General features: G+C 34.5%; 1 protein-coding gene across 2 annotated transcripts; it reads right to left on the bottom strand.

Moving 5' to 3' along the window:
• LOC107605220 (E3 ubiquitin-protein ligase SINAT3) lies at positions 1,048-5,001 on the bottom strand. Of its 2 annotated transcripts, none has more exons than XM_016307011.2 (3): positions 4,283-5,001; positions 2,233-2,619; positions 1,048-1,653 (listed from the first exon to the last, which is right to left on the bottom strand). In XM_016307011.2, the coding sequence occupies exons 1-3, from the start codon at positions 4,550-4,552 to the stop codon at positions 1,291-1,293; spliced, it is 1,020 nt and encodes a 339-aa protein (XP_016162497.1). In that variant the 5' UTR covers positions 4,553-5,001; the 3' UTR covers positions 1,048-1,290. The 2 variants fall into 2 exon arrangements, with proteins under 2 accessions (XP_016162497.1, XP_016162498.1); XM_016307012.2 differs by having other exon boundaries at positions 2,233-2,630; positions 4,283-4,611.

Raw genomic sequence — 23,870 nt, 5'->3', positions numbered from 1 at the left:
TATTTAAAACATATAATTTACATGCATATATAGACACTAGAGGTAATATGTGAAGTCAAAATAATTATAACAAATGTTAAAAAATATTGGAGTCTCTCCAAGGGAGTGCCAGTAAAGAGGATGAGTTATCAAATCAACAATGTAAAGCATTGCATATTATAAGATACTTAAAATAAGAAAATGAAAAAAATATTATATAAAATTACTAGCAAAGATACTTAAAAAATCAATTCACATTTAAAAAATCATTAAAAATAATAATCGCTAATTTAAAATGCTAACTTTTGAGCTGAATCAAGCAAACAACTAATGTTATTTTATTTTGTTTTAATATTTATATTTTAATTCTATCTAATGAAAATGCAATTTATTTGTACTTATCAAAATAATTGATAATATAGATATATGAAGTTTTAATTTTTGAAACAGAAATTAATAAGGATATAACAATGCTATGTGCACACACAAAAAACAATTACTTGCATAAAATACATGTTAAAATATAAAATACACATTAAGAATGAAACATTACAAGTATTTTATACACAAATATATAATGGCTAATTTTTTATGTATATATAATATTTTTAGTAAAAATAATCTGACATTATATTATTTATGTTTATAATTATGTATTTAAAATTATTTTATAATATTTGTTAATTCCGCTATCATTTATTTGAGTTTGCGAACATGGAAGCAGCAAACATAACTTAAGAGAACATTACTTTGACCAAAACCAAAACAAAGTTTCCGCAATAAACAATGTGAAACTAATTCGAAACTAATTCCTGACTATCCTTCTTAGATATCATAACTTCGCAGCTGAGGCTTGTTGAGATGGTATATTAACATGCCTCTTAATATGCTTCATCCGAGTTTGAACTTTGACAAGGCCAGGTGGTAGTTAAGAACCCTTTAAAATGTTGGGTGTGAGTAGATAGTGTGTATGAGTAGATAGGGTACGTGAATTTGTGATGTAATACCTATAAATCGGAAGTGTCCAATCCATCTGAATATAAAAAAAAAGAAAGATAACATAACTTCTATACCAAGTGATCCTCGTTAATCACAGCAAATACAACACACAAATTCTGGTCCCAATCCAAAATTCTGATCAAGCAATTTTAGATAAAAATCTTGTTTATTACACAAACTGAAAATTTCAAAGCCACCTTAGTGCCTTACTCTAATATAACACGCACAAAGTTGGTGCAGATACACATGCAGTGTCCCAACACACAAGGCATAAAAAAATAAAAATAAAAAAATTGTCATCCAATTAAGACATCAGCTACAAAGATTTGGTATGCACACTCCGGCATCTGGATTCTGTTGTTCCTTCCATATTCTTCCCGTAACTCTTAGTTTCAGTTCCTTCCTATCTCCACCAGAGAAAAATAAGGCCATATTTCGTTGAATGATGAGACCATCATGGCTATCCCTGACTTTCCGGTGGCTATCCCGGATACTTCTTGGAGTACCCTCCCAAATGAGTTTCCTGCCATTTGCCCCGACCTCAAGGCTATAGCTATAGTTCCGAGCCTCATTCTCGTCCCCCATGAAACGAAGGAATGCCATGTAAACCGGGGCCATGCCTAGCTGGAATGCTTCAAAGTGGAGACAGAAGTATTGTCCAAAACAATGAAATACCTAACCAGAGGAAATACAAGTTGGCAATCAGGCAGCAAGAAGCATAATGAGATAATCTTGCAGTTGCTGCTAAATAGAGAATCAAAATAAAAGTACCCATTTCTAAATTCTCATCAATTTAAACAAGAAAAAAAAATGGGTAAACCCTCAAAACCTTGTCTCTTATCAAACGCACAGGAGACAAAGTTGTCCCTTAGGATCTGAAAATGACAACTTACTCAAACCATTCCCTTACCAGACAAATTCATCCTTCACAGTTCAAACATATTACAACTATTCAATACATGTAAAAATTTAATATAAAAGGACTAATTTGTCACTTTACAAATGATAAGAAAAATTTGTCATTTTCAAATCTTGATGGATAACTAGCCATATGAAGGCATGAAGCATCTTAACGAATTTCACTAGGGATCGATTCCAATTTTCAATCTCTCCAAGACTTCCCAGTATTTCCACCAACAGATATTAAAGTACAACAAACCAATGGGTGCCTGTTGTGTGTCATATTTTAATATCCATTTGTGGAAACATATGACAAAGGGTAATGATCTGTAGAAATAAATCTGATACACTTACCGTGAGCATCCATGTTGCATTCTCAACTTCACGGGGATTTGATTTTACATAGCGGTGGTTGAATGTGCATCCTGTGTGCATGTCCACCTTGTGATCATCCCTCAGATGTGCAACAAGGAAAGGAATGTCCCCGACAATAGAGCACTCTGATCCAGCATAAGGACAATTGTATGGTCTGAAATTGCATACTGTCTCATGCTTCAGCTTGCTGTAGTATGGAAATATTTCTGGACATCCGAGGGAGTAGTACTTGCAAGGTAACTCGAGCGATTCAGCCACCTTTTCCAGCGCCAGACACCTAATATCTCCAAGCTCTTGTCGACAAGTGGGACACCGATTGTGCACCCTTGTTTTACATGTGGAACACAATGTATGCCCATTATGGCACTGCAAGAAATCTATTGGTTACTTTCATTTTCCACATCTTCACAAATACAGACATTTTGCAGTATGTGTCAATTAATAATATACTTCAATACAGATTGTCTACAAGAAATCCTAGCGACCTAGCCAATCAATATTCCTCAGAATCCAGTCTGAATCCTCTCACCCTCTCATTTTTTTCATCCTCTAACAAGAACTACCTACATATGCTATGCATTCCTACATTCCAACTACAACATAGGCAGTTAGTTACTTACATGTGCCGTGCATGATTACATCAGTTTGCTAAGGTAGTTTTTCAGTCAGTAATTTATACCTGCATAACTTTGGGGAAAGGCTTATTTTTCTAGTGTCTTTGGGTTGCAGCTTATTCACCTTTAAAGGTTTCAGTCAGTAATTTCTCTCTGCTGATTTTTCTCTCTCCTTTCTCCTAAGAAAGTTTCTTTAACAAGAAAAGGAGATAAACCAAACAAATCTTCCCCACGTTTTCAGTTTTTATTTGTAGTTCAGTCTTAGCCTGTTACTTTATTTCATATTATAATTAAAAGACCTCAGCTAGGGGACAGGGGGACAAATGAAATCGGCATTTTTGCCAAGGCCAATCTTCAACCTTTTTGTTCCCATTTATTATGACTTCTAAGGTAACCATATAACTTATTGTTCCATTCTTCTTACTCAGCCTAATAGATAAGAAGTAAATCCTTTACTACTTTTCAATAACTGATACAGAGAGCTTTCAACCATAGCATCCCTTGGGTCACACTGACTTCATATTGTCTTCTACTTCAGATAAAATATATGTTCTCATGGTCTAACCCTAATGGGTGGTTTTGTGCAAATCCTTCTTCAAACTTTTAATTATACCCAAGGCCTTTTTAATACCAGAGCTTCCATAGGCTAAAAGCCCAAAAATATGTAAAGTCAAATTCTAGAATAGATGCTACTGCAACATTGTCTTGAATGCATTTATTCCTAATCCTATCTTGTTGGCATTTTACCGCCCAAGCTTACATCTGATACAACAACAAAACATAGTTGTGTACAAACTATTTTCTTGAGTTTAACTAACAAAGAACATCCACAGTACTCCTCGGATTCATTCACCAAAGTCTTACTACATATTCATCAAACATAAATCAAGTTTACTCCATACCAACTTCTAATGGAAACAATTTTTGTAAAATCAGTTCTAACTAAAGTTACTTTCAGAAACTATAATATCAAAAAGAATAAAAAACTTCGTATACCAAAGACCAGTGATAAATTTACAATTGCTAAACAAGAATGAAACGCTGAACTACAGTAAATAATTCACTTTGCTCAAATTTTATTTGTAATAAACAAATGTGAGATTAAAGTTCTGACACCATGGTAAACTCCTTGAACTGGCATCTCACTGCAATCATTATTTCAGCTCAATTCCACTAAATCAAACATGCCCCTCTATACACAACACTTTCTCAATGTAATCATAACCCTAAATTCCCAAAACCAACTCCAAGACCCATTCCCCAACTCAAAGAAAAATTCCATTAATACTCAAAAACACATGTCATCAAAATTCACTCAATCCAACTTCAAATCCATCACCAAAAGGAAATTAGCAATCACCTCAAAATAATTTTTAAAAAATGAATAAGATGAAAATTAGGGACAGAACCCTAACCTGATGAATTGGGGGATACATTGAATTGGTGCAAACGGGACATTCAAGCAACTCATGGACGCTGGTTGCAGGAGGAATAACCACCGTTGCGCCCATAACATTGTTATTGTTGTTGTTGTTGTTGTTGATGTTGTTGTTGTTGGCGCCCCCATTGCGAGGCTTCGAAGATGAAAACTCAGAGTGATGATGAGGATGAAGGTTATGGTGTTGGATCTCATCTTCATCCATGCCATCAGAGGATGACACACACTCAATGCTGTCCAAATCCATTGAGATTTGGACTCACCAAAACAAAACAAAACAAAACAAAAATTGGATACAAAGAAAGAAAGAAAGAAAGAAAGAAGAAAGAATACACAGTTAAGAAAATCGAGAAATTTTCATTATTTTTTCATCGATTTAAATACACAGCCAAAAACTTGGACATCTCTCTTTTTCTTTTCTCTCTTTATTTTCTTCTTCTTCCTTCTCCAATTGTGTTGGTGATTATTCTCTGTCTTTCTGGTTCAGTGGGAAAAGTTTTGCATCAAGAGAAACTAGAAGAATGGAAAGAGAAGAGGAGAAGGAAGATGAGGGTGGTGGTCATGGATCCAATGAGAGAAGAGAAGAGGAGAAGATTAAACCACTTTTTGTGTGGGAAGAAGAACGAACAGCTTCTTTTCTTTCTGTTTTTTCTTTTTTCTCTTTCTCTCTCTAACATTCTCTTACCGAGGTTCAGGTTGTCTTTCTCGTGTCTGAAATATGTGAGAGAGAAATAAATTCTGACCCTTGGATTCATTGCAAGATTCATAGATCTGACGGTACCAAATCCCTTCTTACTCCTATTGATTTCTTTGCATTTTTGCTTAGTTCACATCTCATAATCTCAGAATGATAATTAATAATGGTTAAGATATCATATAATTATGAATATGACCCCCTTTTTTAGGTAATGTTATTGGAACAAATATTTGCTTTTGCTAAATAGACAAAAATGTCATCCATTACACATCTTTCTTTTCATTCTATATAATATTCTCTTTACAAAGTTGCATTTAGATTATTTTTTCAACAAAAAATACAAGATAAGAATAAATANAATATAAAATAGAGAAATATAAATATGCTCTTATCTCACTATAATATAAGTAATCTATATATATATTTACTAATATTATAGTTATTGTAGCTTAAAATCATTCAGAGATAAAAAGAGAGAAGAATATTTGTAAGGTAAGAAAGGAGAGAGAATTGTTTTATTGCTTGTATATGATGACTCAGATATATGCCCCTATTTATTAGGGCTGTCAAACGAGCTAGCCCAGCCCATTTAGGCCCGACCCGTTAAGTCCGCGGGCCAAAATTTTATAGACCAGACCGTTTATGGTCAGTCCGATGAGTTAAACGGGCAGCCCGTTTATCATTTTATTTTATTTTTTGAAAAATATTTTGACAAAAAAATACTACTTTTAGGTCAAAAACCATTAAAAAATAATATTTTTTTAGTTGATGAGTCGGATTTCGGGTCAGATCGGGAGAAATATTAGCTAAAAATGCTACTTTTTTTTAAAAAAAAGTAAAAAAAAAATTAAACGGGCCACCCGTTTAGCCCGAAATTTAAACGGGCTTAATTTTAGAGGCAAAGCCCGCCCATTTAAACGGATAAACGGCCTGGCCCGATAGGTTTAGCCCATTTTGACAGCCCTACTATTTATACATGTATGAGGTCTTTATTTTCAACTTTCATTTAAGTTCATTCTTTCTTGAGAATGGACATTTACGTTGATCCTTATCACAACACTCCCCTTTGGATATCCATTTAGGATTATGTCTCATTAAAACCTTACTAAAGAAAAACTCAATGGAAAAAACCTTAGTGAAGGAAAAAGAGTACAATATCCTTTGTGATGGGACTGCCTCATTAAAAACCTTGTCAAGAAAAATCCAATAGGAAAAAACCTAACCAAGGAAAAAAGAGTACAGTCTCCCCCTTTTGTCAGCATCATTTAGTGTTTCGAAATCGGCGCATCCCAATCTCATGTACCAATCTTTCAAAGGAGGATTTTGGAAGTGACTTTGTGAATAAATCTGCTAGATTGTCACTTGAGTGGATCTGTTGGATATCAATTGTCCCTTGATTTTGAAGATCATGAGTGAAGAAGAATTTAGGAGAAATATACTTTGTTCTATCACCTTTAATGTATCCACCTTTAAGTTGAGCAATGCATGATGTATTATCTTCAAACAGGACACTTGGAGCTATCTTATGATCAATCAGTCCACATGATGACAGAATATATTGGATCAAACTCCTGAGCCAAAAATACTTGCGACTTGCTTCATGAATCGCTAGTATTTCGGCATGATTAGAGGATGTTGCAGTAATTGTCTATTTTGTGGACCTCCATGATATCGCTGTTCCACCATATGTGAACAGGTATCCTGTTTGAGATCTCCCTTTATGTGGATCAGATAAGTATCCAGCATCTGCATAGCCAACTAGTTGTGACTTGGATCCATAGGGATAAAACAATCCCATATCAACCGTTTCATGAAGATATCGAAAGATTTGTTTGATTCCATTCCAATGTCTTCTGGTTGGAGAGGAACTATATCTTGCTAGTAAATTCACAGCAAATGATATATCGGGTCTTGTATTATTAGCAAGATACATTAGTGCTCCAATGGCACTAAGATATGGTACTTCAGGACCAATTAAGGATATCTTCATTTTCTTCTTTAGGACAAAATTGATCATTTTCCACATCCAAAGATCTTACGATCATTGGGGTACTCAAGGGATGTGACTTATCCATATAAAATCTTTTCAAGATCTTCTCTGTGTATGTTGTTTGATGAATAAAAATCCCATTTTTTATATGCTCGATCTGCAGGCCGAGACAAAATTTAGTCCTTCCAAGATCTTTCATCTCAAACTCTTCTTTTAGAGTTTTTATAATTGTTGGAATCTCTTCAAGAGTCCCAATGATATTTAAATCATCAACGTACACAACAATTATAATGAATCCAGATGCAGATTTCTTTATGAAAACACATGGACAGATATCATCATTCTTGAATCCATTTTTGGCCAGATACTCAGTAAGACGATTATACCACATTTGTCCAGATTACTTCAAACTATATAAAGATCTTTGCAATTTGACTGAGTATAACCCTTGCGAATATTCATTGGATGGTTTAGATATCTTTAATCCTTCACGGACTTTCATATAGATATCATGATCTAATGAGCCGTATAAGTATGTTGTTACCACATCTATTAAATGCATATGTAGTTTATGATATGCGGATAAACTGAGCAAATAACGCAATGTTATTGCATCCACTACAGGGGAATATGTTTCCTTATAATCTATACCGGGCCTTTGTGAAAAACCTTGTGCTACAAATCGAGCTTTGTAGCGTACAACTTCATTTTTCTCATTTCGTTTTCTCACAAATACCCATCAGTATCCAACAGGTTTTACATCTTCTGGTGTACGGACTACAGGTCCAAAGACTTCACATTTTGCAAGTGAGTCTAACTCAGTCTTCATGGCTTCTTTCCATTTTGGCCAATCATTCCTTTGTCAACATTCTTCGATTGATCTTGGCTCAAAATCCTTACTTTCATGTATGATATTTAATGCCATATTATATGCAAATATTTCATTGACAATTGTCTTATTTCGGTCTCATTTCTCTCCTGTAAAGACATAATTTATCGAAATCTCATCTTTTTCACAATTTTCATGTACCTGAATGTCTTCTGGCGTTAAAATTATATCAAAATTTTGGACAACTGCAGGTGTCTTTGCTATGTCTTTTTCAACAGGAATAGTATTTACCTCTTTTCTCTTTCGAGGATTTTTGTCTTTGGAACCGACAGGCCTGCCACGCTTCTGGCGTGAATTTGTTTCAGTGGATATTTGTCCGACTGAGACCTCAATTTGAATTGGGGCATTTTTCGCTGGTATATAAGATTTGGTTATCCTCTTTGTATCGGAAAATACATCAGGCAATTCATTTGCTATTCTTTGCAAATGTATAATCTTTTGAATTTCTAGTTCACATTGCCCTGATCGAGGATCTAGATGCATCAAGGATGATGCATTCCAATTAACTTCCTTTTCAGGAAGCTTATTCTCTCCACCTAATGTTGGAAATTTTGATTCATCAAAATGACAATCCGTAAACTGGGCTTTAAATACATCTCCAGTTTGTATCTCAAGATACCCCACTATAGAGGGAGAATCATATCCAACATATATCCTCAATTTTCTTTGGGGTCCTATTTTGGTGCGAAAAGGTGGTACAATGGGAACATATACTGCACACCCAAATATTCTTAAATGGAAAACGTTTGGCTGTTGGCCAAAGGCCAATTGCATAGGAGAGAACTGATGGTAACTCGTTGGCCTTAAACGAATAAGTGCTGCAGCATGTAAAATAGCATGCCCCCAAACCGAGGTTGGAGATTTGTTCTCATAAGTAGGGGTCTAGCAATTAATTCGAGGCGTTTAATAAGTGATTCTACTAACCCATTTTGTGTGTGAACAAAAGCTAGTGGATGTTCAACACTTATTCCATTAGCCATACAATAAGCATCAAAAGCTTGGGAAGTAAATTCACCAGCATTATCAAGACGAATTGATCTGATTGGATTTTCTGGAAATTGTGCTTTTAATCGAATAATTTGAGATAGTAATCTCGCAAACGCCAGGTTGCAAGAAGACAATAAGCACACATATGACCATCTCGAAGATGCGTCTATTAGGATCATAAAATATCTAAAAGATCCACATGGTGGATGAATAGGTCCACATATATCGCCTTGAATCATTTCTAGGAATTCAGGAGACTCAAATCCAATCTTTACTGGTGATGGCCTTAAAATTAACTTTCCCTGAGAACATGCAGCACAACAAAATTCAGTAGTTTTAAGAATCTTCTGGGTCTTTAGTGAATGTCCATGGGAGTTTTCAATAATTCTCCGCATCATGGTTGTTCCCGGATAACCCAATCGGTTGTGCCAAGTTATGAATTCATTTGGGCTAGTAAACTTCTGGTTTACAGTGGCATGTGATTCAATTGCACTAATCTTGGTATAATATAACCCAAATGAAAGTGATGACAACTTTTCTAATATAACCTTTTTATTTGAGTCATGAGTTGTGATACATAAGTACTTATGACTTCCCTTATTCATAGTCTCAATATGATATCCATTTCGGCGAATATCTTTAAAACTCAACAAGTTTCTTAGAGACTTGGTAGACAATAGTGCATTATTTATTATGAATTTTGTTCCTCCGAAAAACAAAATTATAGCTCTTCCGGAGCCTTCAATCACATTGCCTGAGCCAATAATAGTATTAACATATTCTTCTTTTGGCACAAGATGGGTAAAATATATATCACTTTTGAGAATGGCAACTTGCACTATCCGCAAGGCATACATCTTCATTATATATCCTTGTCATTTTCTTTAAAGACAAATAATAATAATAAAATGAGTAGTATGCACAGTTAAATTGAATTCTTGATTGGAATTATTTTTTTAAGAAACACTGCACATAATGTCATATACTAAAATTTTATTTTAAAACTTGACACATTTAATAATTTCAAAATTCATAAACATTAATATTTCATTATTTATATACATCATATTTGAAACTTAAATACATAGAAAATAAAACTTAACAAGTTTCTTACATTATTTATTTACATCAATACTTAACAATCACACATATTAAACTATTCCATCATTAATCAAATGACCAATATTTTCTTCAGGATCCTCAAAGAAATCAGATACATCATAATGAGTGGTGGAATTTTTAGCATCATTTGAAACAAAATTCGTTTCCTTTCTTTTGTCGTCCTTTTTCAAAGATGCTTGATAAAGATCAACTAGGTGCCTTGGTATACAACAGGTACGCGACCAATGGCCCTTTCCACCACAATGGAAACACTTATCCTCTGTTGATTTATTTTGCCCAATATTTCTTTCTTTATCCCACTTCTGGTGAGATCCTCTCTTTTGAACATAATTCATTTTCCTTCCATAATTTGCCTTGCTACCAAAACTTTGCCACTTACCTCTTATGGGGTAATGATTTGCCGCATTTAGTTCAGGAAATGGGGCGGCACCAGCTGGACGCGCTTCGTACTTATTTAAGAGCAACTCATTGTTAAGTTCAGCAATAAGAAGGCAAGAAATTAACTCAGAATACTTTTTAAATTCCTTTTCTCGATACTGTTGCTGCAGGAGCACATTTGAGGTATGGAACGTCGAGAAAGTTTTCTCTAACATATCATTATCGGATATCTTTTCCCCACATAATTTCATTCGTGAGGTGATTGGAAACATTGCTGAATTATATTCATTTATGGATTTAAAATCCTGTAGACGCAAGTGCGTCCATTCATATCGGACTTGAGGAAGTATCACCGTCTTTTGATGATTATACCTTTCTTCAAGGTTTTTCCACAGATCTGCAGGATCTTTTAATTTGAGATATTCATTTTTCAATCCTTCGTCAAGATGACGACGAAGAAAAATCATGGCCTTGACTTTATCCTTCTGTGATACATTATTTTTAGCCTTAATGGTATCTCCAAGATCCATTGAATCAAGATGGATTTCAGCATCTAGTATCCATGATAAATAGTTGTTTCCAGATATATCAAGAGCATTGAATTCAAGATGAGAGAGTTTCGACATAATAAAAATTTGTTACTTGAGTCTTCCTCAAAATTTAATCAGAGTCTCATGCTGATAACGTGTTGTAAAATAAATAAGAAAGATATAATAAATATAAAATAGAAAAATATAAATATGCTCTTATCTCACTATAATATAAATAATCTATATATATTTACTAATATTATAGTTATTGTAGCTTAAAATTACACAGAGATAAAAAGAGAGAGAAGAATATTTATAAGATAAGAAAGAAGAGAGAATTATTTTATTGCTTGTGTATGATAGTTTAGATATGTATTTCTATTTATACATGTATGTGATCTTTATTTTTAACTTTCATTTAAATTCATTTTTTCTTGAGAATGGACATTCACATTGATCCTTATCACAACAATAAAGACAATTATTACATCACAAAAAGATTTCGTCTAAGAAATACCCAACAAGTGCGTTCACTCTGAAACACAAAATTTGGTATAATGGATGTTAATGGATCTAGATTTGGGATGTTGTTTTGGTTTCTCCTTTAGAATTGAATGTTAATGTTAATAATTTTAAGTTTTCGAATGCAAAATTAAAACGGTTCGTATATGGGCTCAAGAACAAAAGTTCATCGGTCCAAGAGTCTATTCAGTAATAATTAAATTTTCAATTTGGTCTGTCAATTATAATTAGATTCAATAGTAATAAGTTCAAGGATTTTTTATTTTTATAAATTAAAGAAATATAATAATTATTAAAATAAATAATTTAAAAAATATTTATCAAAATAAATATTTATTTTGATAAATATTTTTTAAATTATTTATTTTAATAATTATTATATTTCTATAAGTTCAGTCTATATGGTTTTGCCAATATTAGTCAGATCAACATTAGTTGGACCGACTAAGATACAGGTCACCAAAGTTCGTATTTAATTTGACATGGGGAGCAAATCAAAATATTTTTTGTTATTTCCATTATCACTATTAAGATGATAACCACTTTAAACATGGAGTAATTTTTCGTTTTGTAAAAAAATAACCATTTATGTAAGTTAAAATGCTTAGTAACTTAAGTATCAAAAGTCGTTGTAAGTACCTCTATTACCATCAAGATGAGGACAAAAAACACTGTCTCGACGAGTAAATTAGATCCAGATATTATTTAGATCTCACGTCAAGACCTAAAATATTATCCAATTTCAAGTAATACCTTGGAATACAATTTAATTTTTGGCAGTTGTTGGACTATAAATTTTCGTTATTTTATTATGGATCAATTTATATGATTTTTTTTAAAGAGCTCTGCTAGATAGACAATGGAGGATCTAAAAAATTTGAACAACGGGCTGATTTCTTGGTCTACGGAAGAAAAAAAATACCCAAATTAAGTAATAAAAAACCCTTTTACCTTACCTTTTTAAATTTTAACCATCCGCCACTGCTGCCTCCCCTGAAAACCCAATCAGCGCCATTGCTCCCCAACCAACCTCCTACTAGCATTACTCTCTCCGTACCGGATATCATCGTCGCCCCCTGGCTTCTCAGCGCTATTGCTACTTCCGTAACCAATCCCCGCACAGGTATCGCTCTCACCCCAGCTGGACATCATCGTTGCTGCAGAGCTCGTGGGTGCCATTACTGCTTCGCCAACCATCCCCCCACTTGCATCACTGATGCGTGAGAATCATTCATAGCTTTTCTATATGATTTATATGGTAATTTGTTGATTTCCTAGAAGATTTAAGTGATTTACACCTTATTAGATGCTATATTGATTCGTTATTGCATTATGTTGTTTACAGGTAGCATTCGGGCAAAAGATGTGGAAAAATTCTTGAAAAAAAAAAGCTCATTATCCCTCTCTGGTAAGGTGGCGCTAAACGCCGCATCACTGGCATTTAGTGCCGGATCACACAAACCTTCTATTCTTCTCGGGATAGGTGGCGCTAAACGCCACATCACTGACGTTTAGCGCCACTTCAAGAAACCCTCACCATTTGGTTTGGCCACCTTGGCGCTAACTACCACAACCCAGTGTTTAGCGCTCAACCCTTGGATTTGCATGCAAGTTTTTCTGGACATGTGGCGCTAAACGCCACATCACCGACGTTTAGCGCCGGGGTGAAGTTGGGAGTGGTCCCTGCGTCTGTGCGTAGATCAACATAAAGGAAATCAATTGAGCTCAAATCAAATTTTAAGATAGAAAAAGATACTATTAGGTTTTTAATTCAAGTTAGTATCAATTAGGATTAGGAATATAAAAAGGAAAAAGATTGACCCTTCCGGGGACTTCTTCTTTTCGGCACTTTCACTTTTACACACTTCCTTTAGGATTTTTTCTGCACCATGACCCACTAAACCTCCATTGTTAAGGTTAGGAGCTTTGTTTACTTTAACAGATTAATACTATTTGTTCTTCTACTCTTGATTAATGCATTGATTTCTATTTAAGAATTATTTTCGTTCTTCATCCTACGGATTAAAGTATATTGGAAAATAACCCTAATCTGAGTTGAATTCCTTTGAATATTGGAAAATTTAAATCACTATAATTATCTCATAATTCTTCAATTATCTGGATTTAATGTGATACATGACATATAATCAGATTATTTATGGGTTCTTAGGAATTGTGTGGCTTGTAAATCATAATTTGAACTTAACATTTTAACACAATTGATTGATCAAGGGATTGATGGTTGATTGGGTTAGAAGAGATTAAATTGCCAAGGAATTGGAATTCAATCACCTAGGATTTTTCATAAACTAAATCTTTGCATGATCAAGGTAGTTGGCAATGATTGTTAATCCAGAAATTTAAACATCTCCAAAATCTTAACTTTCTTCTCATATTATTTTCTCACACGTTTATTATTTGCATTCTTCAATTCACTGTCTTTTATGCTATTTGATATTCAAAACTCTTAATTTCACTTGTCTAACTAGAATAATTAGTCAACCATTACTTGCTTAGTCCATTAATTCTCGTGGAATTGATACTCACTCACCGTAAGTTTATTACTTGATACGATCGGGTACAATTGCCGATAATTGTGATAAAATTTTGCATCAAGTTTTTGATGCTGTTGTCGAAGATTAATCGTGATTAACAACTACTCGTTGATTGATTACCTAGATTAAACTTTTCTTTGTTTTAAATTTTAATTTTAATTTTATTTTCCTTTTAATTTTTGCTATTTTATTTTTCTTGTTTGTTTTTTTGTTATTTTTGTGTGCTTTACTGAGGATTCTCTTCATTGTGACGTTGAGAATCCAATTTTCTTTGTTTTCTAATTGTTTATGCAAAAAAATAGGGATAAAGAACCTCTTTTGTAGGATCCTGAAATTGAAAGAACCCATAGGAGAATCAGAGCTCAAGTTAGAGCTAAAAAAGCTACAGGAAATCTCAGGGACGAATTGGAAGAGAAAATTGAAGTCAGTATGACAAACAACAACGAGCATGTTGTTGTCAACAACCCCAATAATGCCCTGCCGGTTAGGAGAACTCTAGGGTCGTATACCAACCCCAATCTAGGAAATTGTGTGGGAAATATTGTACCACTAATTGTGCATGCCAATAATTTTGAATTGAAGTCTCAACTCATCACTTTGGTCTAGCATAATTGTCAGTTTAGTGGAAGCTCTCAAGAGGACCCTAACTTATTCATCTCCAATTTTCTGAGGATTTGTGATAACGTCAAGACCAATAAGGTTCTCACTGATGTCTACAAGTTGTTGCTTTTTTCATTTGCTGTAAGGGGCCGAGTTAGTAAGTAGCTGGAGACACAACCCAAGAAAAGTAGAGCAACCTGGGTGGAATTGGTTAGTAAGTTTTTAACCAAATTCTTCCCACCTTAGAGGTTAACTAAGGTGAGGATAGATATTTAGACTTTTAGACAACTTAATGAAGAGTCTCTCAATAAAGATTGGGAGAGGTACAAGACTATGATAAGAAAGTGTCCACCAGACATGTTCACAGATTGGGTACAACTGAATATTTTTTATGACGGGATCACTCCAGCTTCGAGATTTTCACTGGATAATTTGCAGGAGGATCTTTACATATGAAGACAACTGATGAATCCCTAGACCTGATAGAGATGGTGGCCAATAACCAGTACTTGTACTCTTCGGAGCGTACCATGAGGAAGGAAGTCATGGAGTTGGATGCCTTAGATGCCATTCTTGCTCAAAACAAAGTCATGTCTCAGCAGATTAATGTCGTCACTCAATACTTGGGAGGTATGCAAGTTTTATCTGTGGCTCCCTAAGATAATTCTTATGATATGAATGGTAGAGTATCTCAATTTGGAAGCTATGGAGCAACCTCTTGTTGAACAGGTTAATTATATGGGTAATTCTTCACGACCAACCAACAGTGATCCCTTTTTCAAGACATACAATCCGAGATGGAGAAATCACCCAAACTTTGGCTGGAAAAATCAGAATCAAAGGCAACCCTATTTCAACAACAACAACACCCACCGGAACAATTTCAACCATCAATATTAACTCACTCAATAACACAATCCACTCCTAGTTTCTCAGAAACCTTCAAACTCGGAAGCAGCATTAGTAGAATTCTCCAAAAATACAAATAGCTTCATACAGGAAACTAGAGCCTCCATAAAAAATTTAGAAGCTCAAGTGGGTCAGTTAAGTAAACAAGTTGCTAATAGGCCTACCAACACCATACTTACTGACACAATCCCAAATCCAAGAGAAAAGTACAAGGCCATCAGTCTGAGAAATAGAAAAATGGTAGGCACAAAAGTCAAGGACGATGAGGAAGGCACTGCATAACCTACAGAGGAAGCTATACCTACAGAGAAACACGCCCCTCCTAGCCCTTCTTCTACCCCAGTTCAAGTTGAGATAGAGCAACCTAAAGTGAGGACTCTAGTGCTTGAGTACAAGCCTAGGGTTTCATATCCTCAGAGGTTTCAAAAGGAGACAAAGGATAAACAGTTTTCAAAGTTTTTGGAAGTTTTCAGGAAATTGCAAATTAATATCCCTTTTGATGAAGCTCTGGGACAAATGCTTCTGTATGCTAAATTCATGAAGGATCTTTTGACAAATAAGAGGAATTGGAAGGAGAGTGAGAGCGTGGTGCTTAGTCAATCGATTAGAAAAGAACTTTTCTTGAACTGAAAGCAGGAACTCCCACTCTTCCATCACTTTCCTTTCACTTCCACGCATGCAAGGGTCGGTCAGGAAGAAGGTTGTTCATAATCAGCCAGCTTAAAGGGATGGGGCAGTCCCAACACTCGAAGTAAAAGCATTAGATAAAAGACTACCCTCTAAGAAATTGTAGAACTTGGAGAAAGTATTCACTTTGCATTCCATGATTCACAAGATCCATATATATAGTTTAGCCAATGAATGTTGTCGACGCTAAAAAGCACTCGTTCGGCCACGGCTTGGAAATTCACCGCTGCTGGTAAGTTCCCATCCCCCGTAGGACTAGTAAATGCAGTGCAATTATTCAACAAAATCTCCCAAAAAAGATGAAAAATCTGAGGAGCTTTTTGATTCCTTACACCATTGCTGATGTTACTATTTAGAGAGCATTGTGTGATCTTAGAGCAAGCATCAAACTCATGCCACTTTCTTTGATGAGAAAGCTCCACATTGATGAGGTAAAACTCACTAGAATTTCTTTTCAATTTGTTGACCGTTCTATTAAATTTTTACTTGGAGTTGTTGAGAATTTGCTAGTGAACATGGGAACCTTTATATTTCCCACTGATTTTGTGATCTTAAGTATGGAGGAAGATGTTAATGCTTCCATTATTCTGGGAAGACCTTTTTTGGCAACTGGGAGAGCTCTCATCGATGTACAAAAAGATGAGTTAACCTTGAGAGGTAATGATGAGCAGATTGTTCTCAATGTGCTTAAGGTCTTGCAATACCCTAGTGATTCTGAAGGGTGTATGAAAATTGATTTGATTGAGCCATTGATTCAAAAGGTCTTGGAAGCAAATGAACTTGAGAGTGTTTTGGAGTCACCTCTAGAGGATGATTTGATTGAGCTTGATAATTTGCCACCAACCAGAGGGGGGTCCAACGTGCTTAATAAAGTAGAAGGGTCACCAAAGCTTGAATTAAAATCCTTGCCCCCTTCTCTCAAGTATGCTTTTCTGGGAGAGAAGGATTCATATCTGATGATTATAAGCTCTTCTTTGTGTAGTGATGAACAGGAGGAATTAATACATGTGCTGAGAGACCATAAAACAGCTCTCAAGTGGACCATTGGAGATTCAAAAGGGATAAGCCCAGTCATGTGGATGCACAAGATTTTGCTTGAGGAAGATTTTAAACTCGTTGTACAACCATAGAGGCAGCTTAATCCAACTATGAAAGAAGTGGTCTAGAAAGAGGTTATGAAGTTATGGGAGGCCAGGATCATTTATCCTATTTCTGATAGTCTTTGGGTGATTCCGGTGCAAGTTGTTCCCAAGATGGAAAGAGTCACAGTGGTTACAAATGAGAAAAACGAGTTGATTATTTTCAGGAATCGTCACCGGTTGGCATATGTGCATTGACTATAGGAGGCTCAACACTAGTACTAGGAAGGACCATTTTCCCCTGTCCATCATTGATCAAATACTTGAGAGGCTAGCTGGAAATGCATTTTATTATTTTTTGGATGGCTATTGAAGATATAATCAGATTGCAGTGAACCTTCAAGACCAGGAGAAGACGGCATTCACTGATCCTTTTAGTGTATTTGCTTACTGTTGGATGATGTTCGAATTGTGCATCCCAACAACTTTTCAAAAGTACATGTTTTTCATATTCTCTGACATGGTTGAAAAGTTTATTGAGGTATTTATGGACGACTTTTCTGTATTTGGTAATTCTTTTGATACTTGGTTACACCATCTATCCTTAGTCCTGAAAAGGTGCCAAGAGACAAACATTATTTTAAACTGGGAAAATGTCACTTTATGGTGACTGAGGGTATTGTTCTTGGGCACCGGATTTCAAGCAAAGGAATAGAGGTCGATAGAGCCAAGGTGGAGGTAATTGAGAAATTACCACCGCTCGCTAATGTAAAGGCAATACAGAGTTTCTTAGGCCATGCAGGTTTTTACAGAAGAGTCATAAAAGATTTTTCAAAAGTTGCTAGACATCTGAGCAATCTTTTGGTTGCAGGTGTTCCTTTTTGTTTTACTGATGACTGCATGCATGCCTTTGAGACTCTGAAAGCTAAGCTTATTTCTGCACACATCATAGCTCCTCCTAACTGGGAGTTGCCATTTGAGTTGATGTGTGATGCCAGTGACTATGCCATAGGAGCTGTTTTGTGGTAGAGGCAAGACAAGTTTATACATGTCATACACTATGCAAGTCGCATCTTAAATGACGCACAAAAAATTGCACAACTACAGAAAAAAATTATTAGCTGTGTGCTTTTCATAAGTTTAGGTCTCATCTTATTGGTTCAAAACTTATTGTTTACACTGACCATGATGCACTTAACTATCTTTTGACCAAGCAAGATGCTAAACCCAGATTGATTAGGTGGGTTCTCATTCTTCAGGAATTTGATATTGATATCAGAGACAAGAAAGGTACAGAGAATCAGGTTGCTGATCATCTCTCCAGAATTGAGCCTGAAGAAGCTGTGATTTCTTCCATTCTAATGAATGAAGCCTTTCCTGATGAACAGCTCTTTGTTTAGCTGCTCTTTTCTCGACTTGGCTTGCTTCATCAGGAGAGGCGAACTTGAAAGCTGAATGAGATGTGCTAGACCGGGGCTTCCCATTCCTCGGCCACTAAGCGATAAACTTGAGACAGATAGCTTTAGCTGAATTGATATGCAACTATCTTTTGACTTTGAAAACGGAGTAACCAACCGCCTTACCCGCCAAGATCCTCTGCAATAAGGGACTTGGGGTCCATGGTCAGATCAATAAATTCGACTTTTGGGCACCTTACGCACTGATCTTCCAGACTGTATAACCTTTTTATGGACTTAAACTCCTTCCTCGGGAATAATGAATGATGAAAAAGCTACAGCCTACTAAGAAAGCAGTGAAAATGCTCCTTGGTGACTAGAAGGAATTCGATCACCAATCAGTCTTGGAACTTATTGGAATGGTGAAATCAAGGAGGAGAAGGAAGGCCAAAGAAAGAGCTTCGAATTTGCTATGACTTCTTCCCAAAAGCTTCGCATTAGTGACTACGTGCCTGAAAAGAGTTAGATTTAGGATAGTAAAAAGCTCTTATTCTTCTTCTTTTTCTTTCATCAGTGGAGAGCTCAAAAAGAGAGGAGCATAAAGATAGTTCAGTTCTTGATGCTCTTCGAGAATCTGATGATTCAACCTGGCTTCCCAACTTCTACTCCTATAAGAGGTTAAAAGAAACTCGACTGAGTTGGAGGGGGGAGAATGGCCACTCATTAAAGGCTTTCTCCGTGCCGTGGTAAGAGTATCGGCAGAAGGAACAGGTGTAAGGGCTCAATAAAGTCGAAGAGGAGCAAAGAGCAGCTATGGCAACTCAAAAGAAGGGTTCATACGCTTCAGCTCTATGAGCAAAATGGATCCCCCTGGTTTGCAGACATAGCAAACTACAAGGCCAGTAAAATTATTCTCCAAGACTTCACGAAGCAACAAGTTAAGAAGTTGCTCTATGATACCAAGTATTTTTTGTGGGAAGAGCCTTACTTATTTAAGAGGTGCTCAGATGGACTCATTTGAAGGTGCATCCCAGATTAGGGGTGTTCAAATCCAAACCGATCCAAATTAAACCGCTCATCCAATCCAATCCAAACCGAAAATCGATTAAAACCGCACTAATTCGGATTTGATTGGATTTCATTTTTTGCAAACCGCTGGATTGGATCGGATTTCGGATCTATTTTTCATAACTGATCCAATCCAATCCAAACCGCACAATGTGCTATAATATTATTATTTTATTATTATATTTACAATTATACTTATAACATGTTCAATTTGTTATATATTTTTCTATTATTCATGTATTATTATTATTTAATAAATATTTTATGTTCAAAATATTATTTATTTATTTATTTTAACTAACCTATAATTTTATTTCTATTGTTATGTTATCGTTGGTTTTTTAAGATATTGTTAAGACTTGTTATGTCATTGTTAGTTATTTAAAATTTGATGTTGAGATTTGTTATATGTATTTAATTTTTTTATTTAAAAAACCGCAAATCCAAAACGATCCAAACCGCTTGTAATCGGATTGGATCGGATCGGATTTCCAAAAAAAGTTCATCTAATCCAAATCACACCGCACATAAATTAAGCGTTCGAATTGGATGACTTTTTTCCTTAAAACCGAACCAAACCGCACCGCGAACACCCCTATCCCAGGTGAAGAAACAAAGGTCGTGCTCTGACATTGTCATGGCTCCGAGTATGGTGGCCATTTTGGTGGAAAGAGGACTGCAGTAAAAGTCCTCCAGTGCGATTTTTATTGGCCTACTCTCTTTAGTGATGTTAGAGAGTTTGTGAAGAACTATGACCAATGCCAAAGAGCTGGGAATTTGCCCAAGCACAATGAAATTCCGCAACAAGCTATTTTGGAAATAGAGTTATTTGATGTGTGAGAAATTGATTTCATGGTACCATTTCCTCCCTTATACTCTAACAGAGAGCTGAAATGGATTCTAGAAAGACCGTCAATGCTTCAAGGAATGACTGGGTTAGGAAGATTGATGATGCTCTCTGCACTTACCGGACAGCTTTCAAGACTCCTATCGGCTTGTCTCCTTATCAGTTAGTTTATGACAAAGCCTGCCACTTGACAGTAAAATTGGAGCATAGAGCTTACTGGGCTACAAGATTCCTAAACTTTGATTCCAAGACAACAGGAGAAAAGCGACTCCTCCAACTCAATGATATTGATGAATTATGAAGCACAACATATGAAAATGTCAAGCTCTATAAGAAGAAGACAAAGACGTGACATAGATAGCCACCAGACTATTTGAGCCAGGCCAGAAAGTCCTTCTATTTAACTCAAGGCTCAAGATATTCCCACGGAAGCTGAAATTCCGGTGGTCGAGACCGTTTTTGGTCACTAAGATTTCTCCTTATGGTCATATTGAAATCATGGAATAATAGTCTGACAAGAGGTTCACTGTTAATGGCCAGAGGTTGAAGCACTATATATCTTGGTGGTGACATCGACCAACAAAAGACCACTCATCTGCTTACTTACACTACAAGAAAATGGAACATTTGTAATAAAAAATTTGTATCAAATTTAAAATTATTACAAAAAAATAGTATTTTGTAATAATAATTAGTGATTGTTACAAAAGGATAATCTTTTGTAACAACATTACAAGTTGTTACAAAACATGATAATATTTTGTAACAACCTATTTTATTTTGTTACAAATTATGTTAGTTTTTGTAACGAGATGGTGTTTTGTTACAAAATATTGTAATATTTTGTAACAAAAAAATAAGTCGCAAAAATTCAAAATATTTTCTAACAAAATGTTTTTTTTTTCAAAAACTCCAATTGTTTTGTAACAAAATAACTTTCTGTTTCAAAAACTCCAGTTATTTTGTAACAAAAAATTAATTTGTCACAAAATTCAATATTGTTTGTAACAAGTTAATTATTTGTCCTAAAATATAAGTATATTTTATAACAATTTTTTTTCAAAGTGTTAAACACTTTAAGAGTAAAAAAAATTGTGTATATATTTTTTAAAAATAATTTTATTTTATTTCAAAAATTAAAATTTTTTATATAGTGTGTAAGTCGTAAAAGTTTTAGAAGATCTTATTAAGAGCTAATTTAGATTTATTTATCATTAAGTATTTTAATCTCTGAAATTATTCTATTAAAGATAATTAAAACAAATTCTGATTAATTGAATTTAAAATAATTTAAAATTTTATCTGATTTTATAATTATTGAATTATTTTTTATATTTAAATTATAAAATTTAGCAAATGTAAAATAATAAGAACTTTATATGATTTGGTTTAAATATTTTAGATTTTGAAATTTAATACTTTAATTTTTATAAACAAAGAAAATTAATTATATTATCTCTAATACTTTAATTAGAATATTTTGTTAAAATTAATTTGTAAATTTATAATTAAATAATATTTTTTTAAAAATAAAAAAATTAATTGTATTACCATGTATTTCAATTAGAGTAATTTATTGAGAATCAATAAGTATTTTTATATCACAAATAATATTTTAAAATTTAGAGATTAAGTTAGTTTTTCAAATATTAATATTTTATACTCTAATTTTATTAAAAATATTTTATTCAAATTAAACCCAAAATCCCTAATTCTATACACAAACTCTAACCCTTTTACCCCACCGTCTTATGATGCGTAAACATCTTTCTTATCTTTTCCTAGTGATTTTACATGTAATTTGTTGAGTTTAATTAAGAATTAATTATATTTTAGCCACTATGGATGCTATTTTGAGTTTTGTGCAATACTGTTTATTTTAGGTAGCATTCGGCGGAATTTGATGGAGTTTCTGCAGCACAAGAAGCAAAAGAGATGGCAGCGAGGAGCGACGCGCACGCGTGCCTGACGCGTGCGCGTGATTTGGAAGCATCCATGGCGACGCATGCGCGTGACTAACGCGTACGCGTGATTTGAAGATTTACTCAGCGACGTGTGCGCGTGACTGACGCGTACGCGTGACTCGCGAAAGAAGACCATCGACACGTATGCGTGATATGCACAACGTGCAGAAAATGCAGAAAGACGCTGGGGCAATTTTTGGGCTGGTTTGACCCAGTTTTCAGCCCAGAAAATACAGATTAGAAGCTGCATAATGGACAAATCTAGTGGTCTCCACCCATCAGGTGAAGACCTCAGGTGAAGACTTGTTAATTAATTCGAATTTAAATTCAAATCTGATTTTAGGAAAAGATATTATTTTAATTTTCATTTTAAAAATTAAATTTTAAATTCATTAGGATTAGTTATAAAAAGGGGATTCAGATCCATCAGATAGGAGGCAGTACATTTTTTCCTGAATCCTTATTTTCTACTTTGAACCATGAGCAACTAAACCTCCACTGTTAAGGTTAGGAGCTCTGTCTATTTCTATGGATTAATTTAATTGTTTTTTCTATTTTAATTCATGTATGGATTTATGATTTAAGAATTGTTTTCGCTTTTTATTTTATGAATTTGGGTGGAACGGAAGTATGACCTTCTTTCTATTTGAGTTCTTGTATAACTTGGAAAAGCTCTTTACTTGAACAATAGCTTGAAAACATATTCTCCTAAATTTTAATTATCTGGATTTAACGGGATACGTGACATATAATCCTTTTATTTTTGGGTAGTTAGAGTTTTTGTGGTATATAAACTGGAAATTGAGCATCACCCTCTAATTGGAATTAATTGACCAAGGAATTTGTTGTTGATGAATTTTAGAGGAGACTAGGAAGGTCTAAGGAATTAGGATCTAGTCACATATAGTTTGCCATAAATTAAATTCTACATGATTAAAATAGTTAGTAAGAAAAATTAATCCAGAAAAATAGATAACTCTGAAGCCCTAACTATCTTCTCCATATTTTCTTCCCAAAGTATTTACTTGCATTTCTTCAATATTCTTTATATTATTTAATGTCTTTTATATTGCATCTCAACACCATTTTCTGTTTGTCTAACTAATCCTATCAAACACTATTGTTGCTTAATCCATCAATCTTCGTGGGATCGACCCTTACTCACGTAAGGTATTACTTGGTACGACCCAGTGCACTTGCCGATTAGTCTGTGGTTATAAATTCCGCACCAAATTTTTGGCACCGCTGCCGAGGATTGAATGTGATTAACAACTATTAGTTGTTTGATTGTTTAGATTAGGCGTTTTAATTTTAATTTTATTTAAATATTATTTTATTATTTTT

Source organism: Arachis ipaensis, chromosome B06 (assembly GCF_000816755.2).
Source record: "Arachis ipaensis cultivar K30076 chromosome B06, Araip1.1, whole genome shotgun sequence".
Classification (NCBI taxonomy): Eukaryota; Viridiplantae; Streptophyta; class Magnoliopsida; order Fabales; family Fabaceae; genus Arachis; species Arachis ipaensis.
Note: the sequence above shows the minus strand (reverse complement) of the source record. Positions and strands in the feature narration are given on the sequence as shown.

Excerpts from the sequence above, each read along its gene's own strand:
- LOC107605220 (XM_016307011.2), bottom strand. The coding sequence starts at position 4,552 with ATGGATTTGGACAGCATTGAGTGTGTGTCATCCTCTGATGGCATGGAT. Across the intron at positions 2,620-4,282 it reads TGTATCCCCCAATTCATCAG|TGCCATAATGGGCATACATT; the intron begins GTTAGGGTTCTG and ends GATTTCTTGCAG. Across the intron at positions 1,654-2,232 it reads ATGCAACATGGATGCTCACG|GTATTTCATTGTTTTGGACA; the intron begins GTAAGTGTATCA and ends TCCTCTGGTTAG.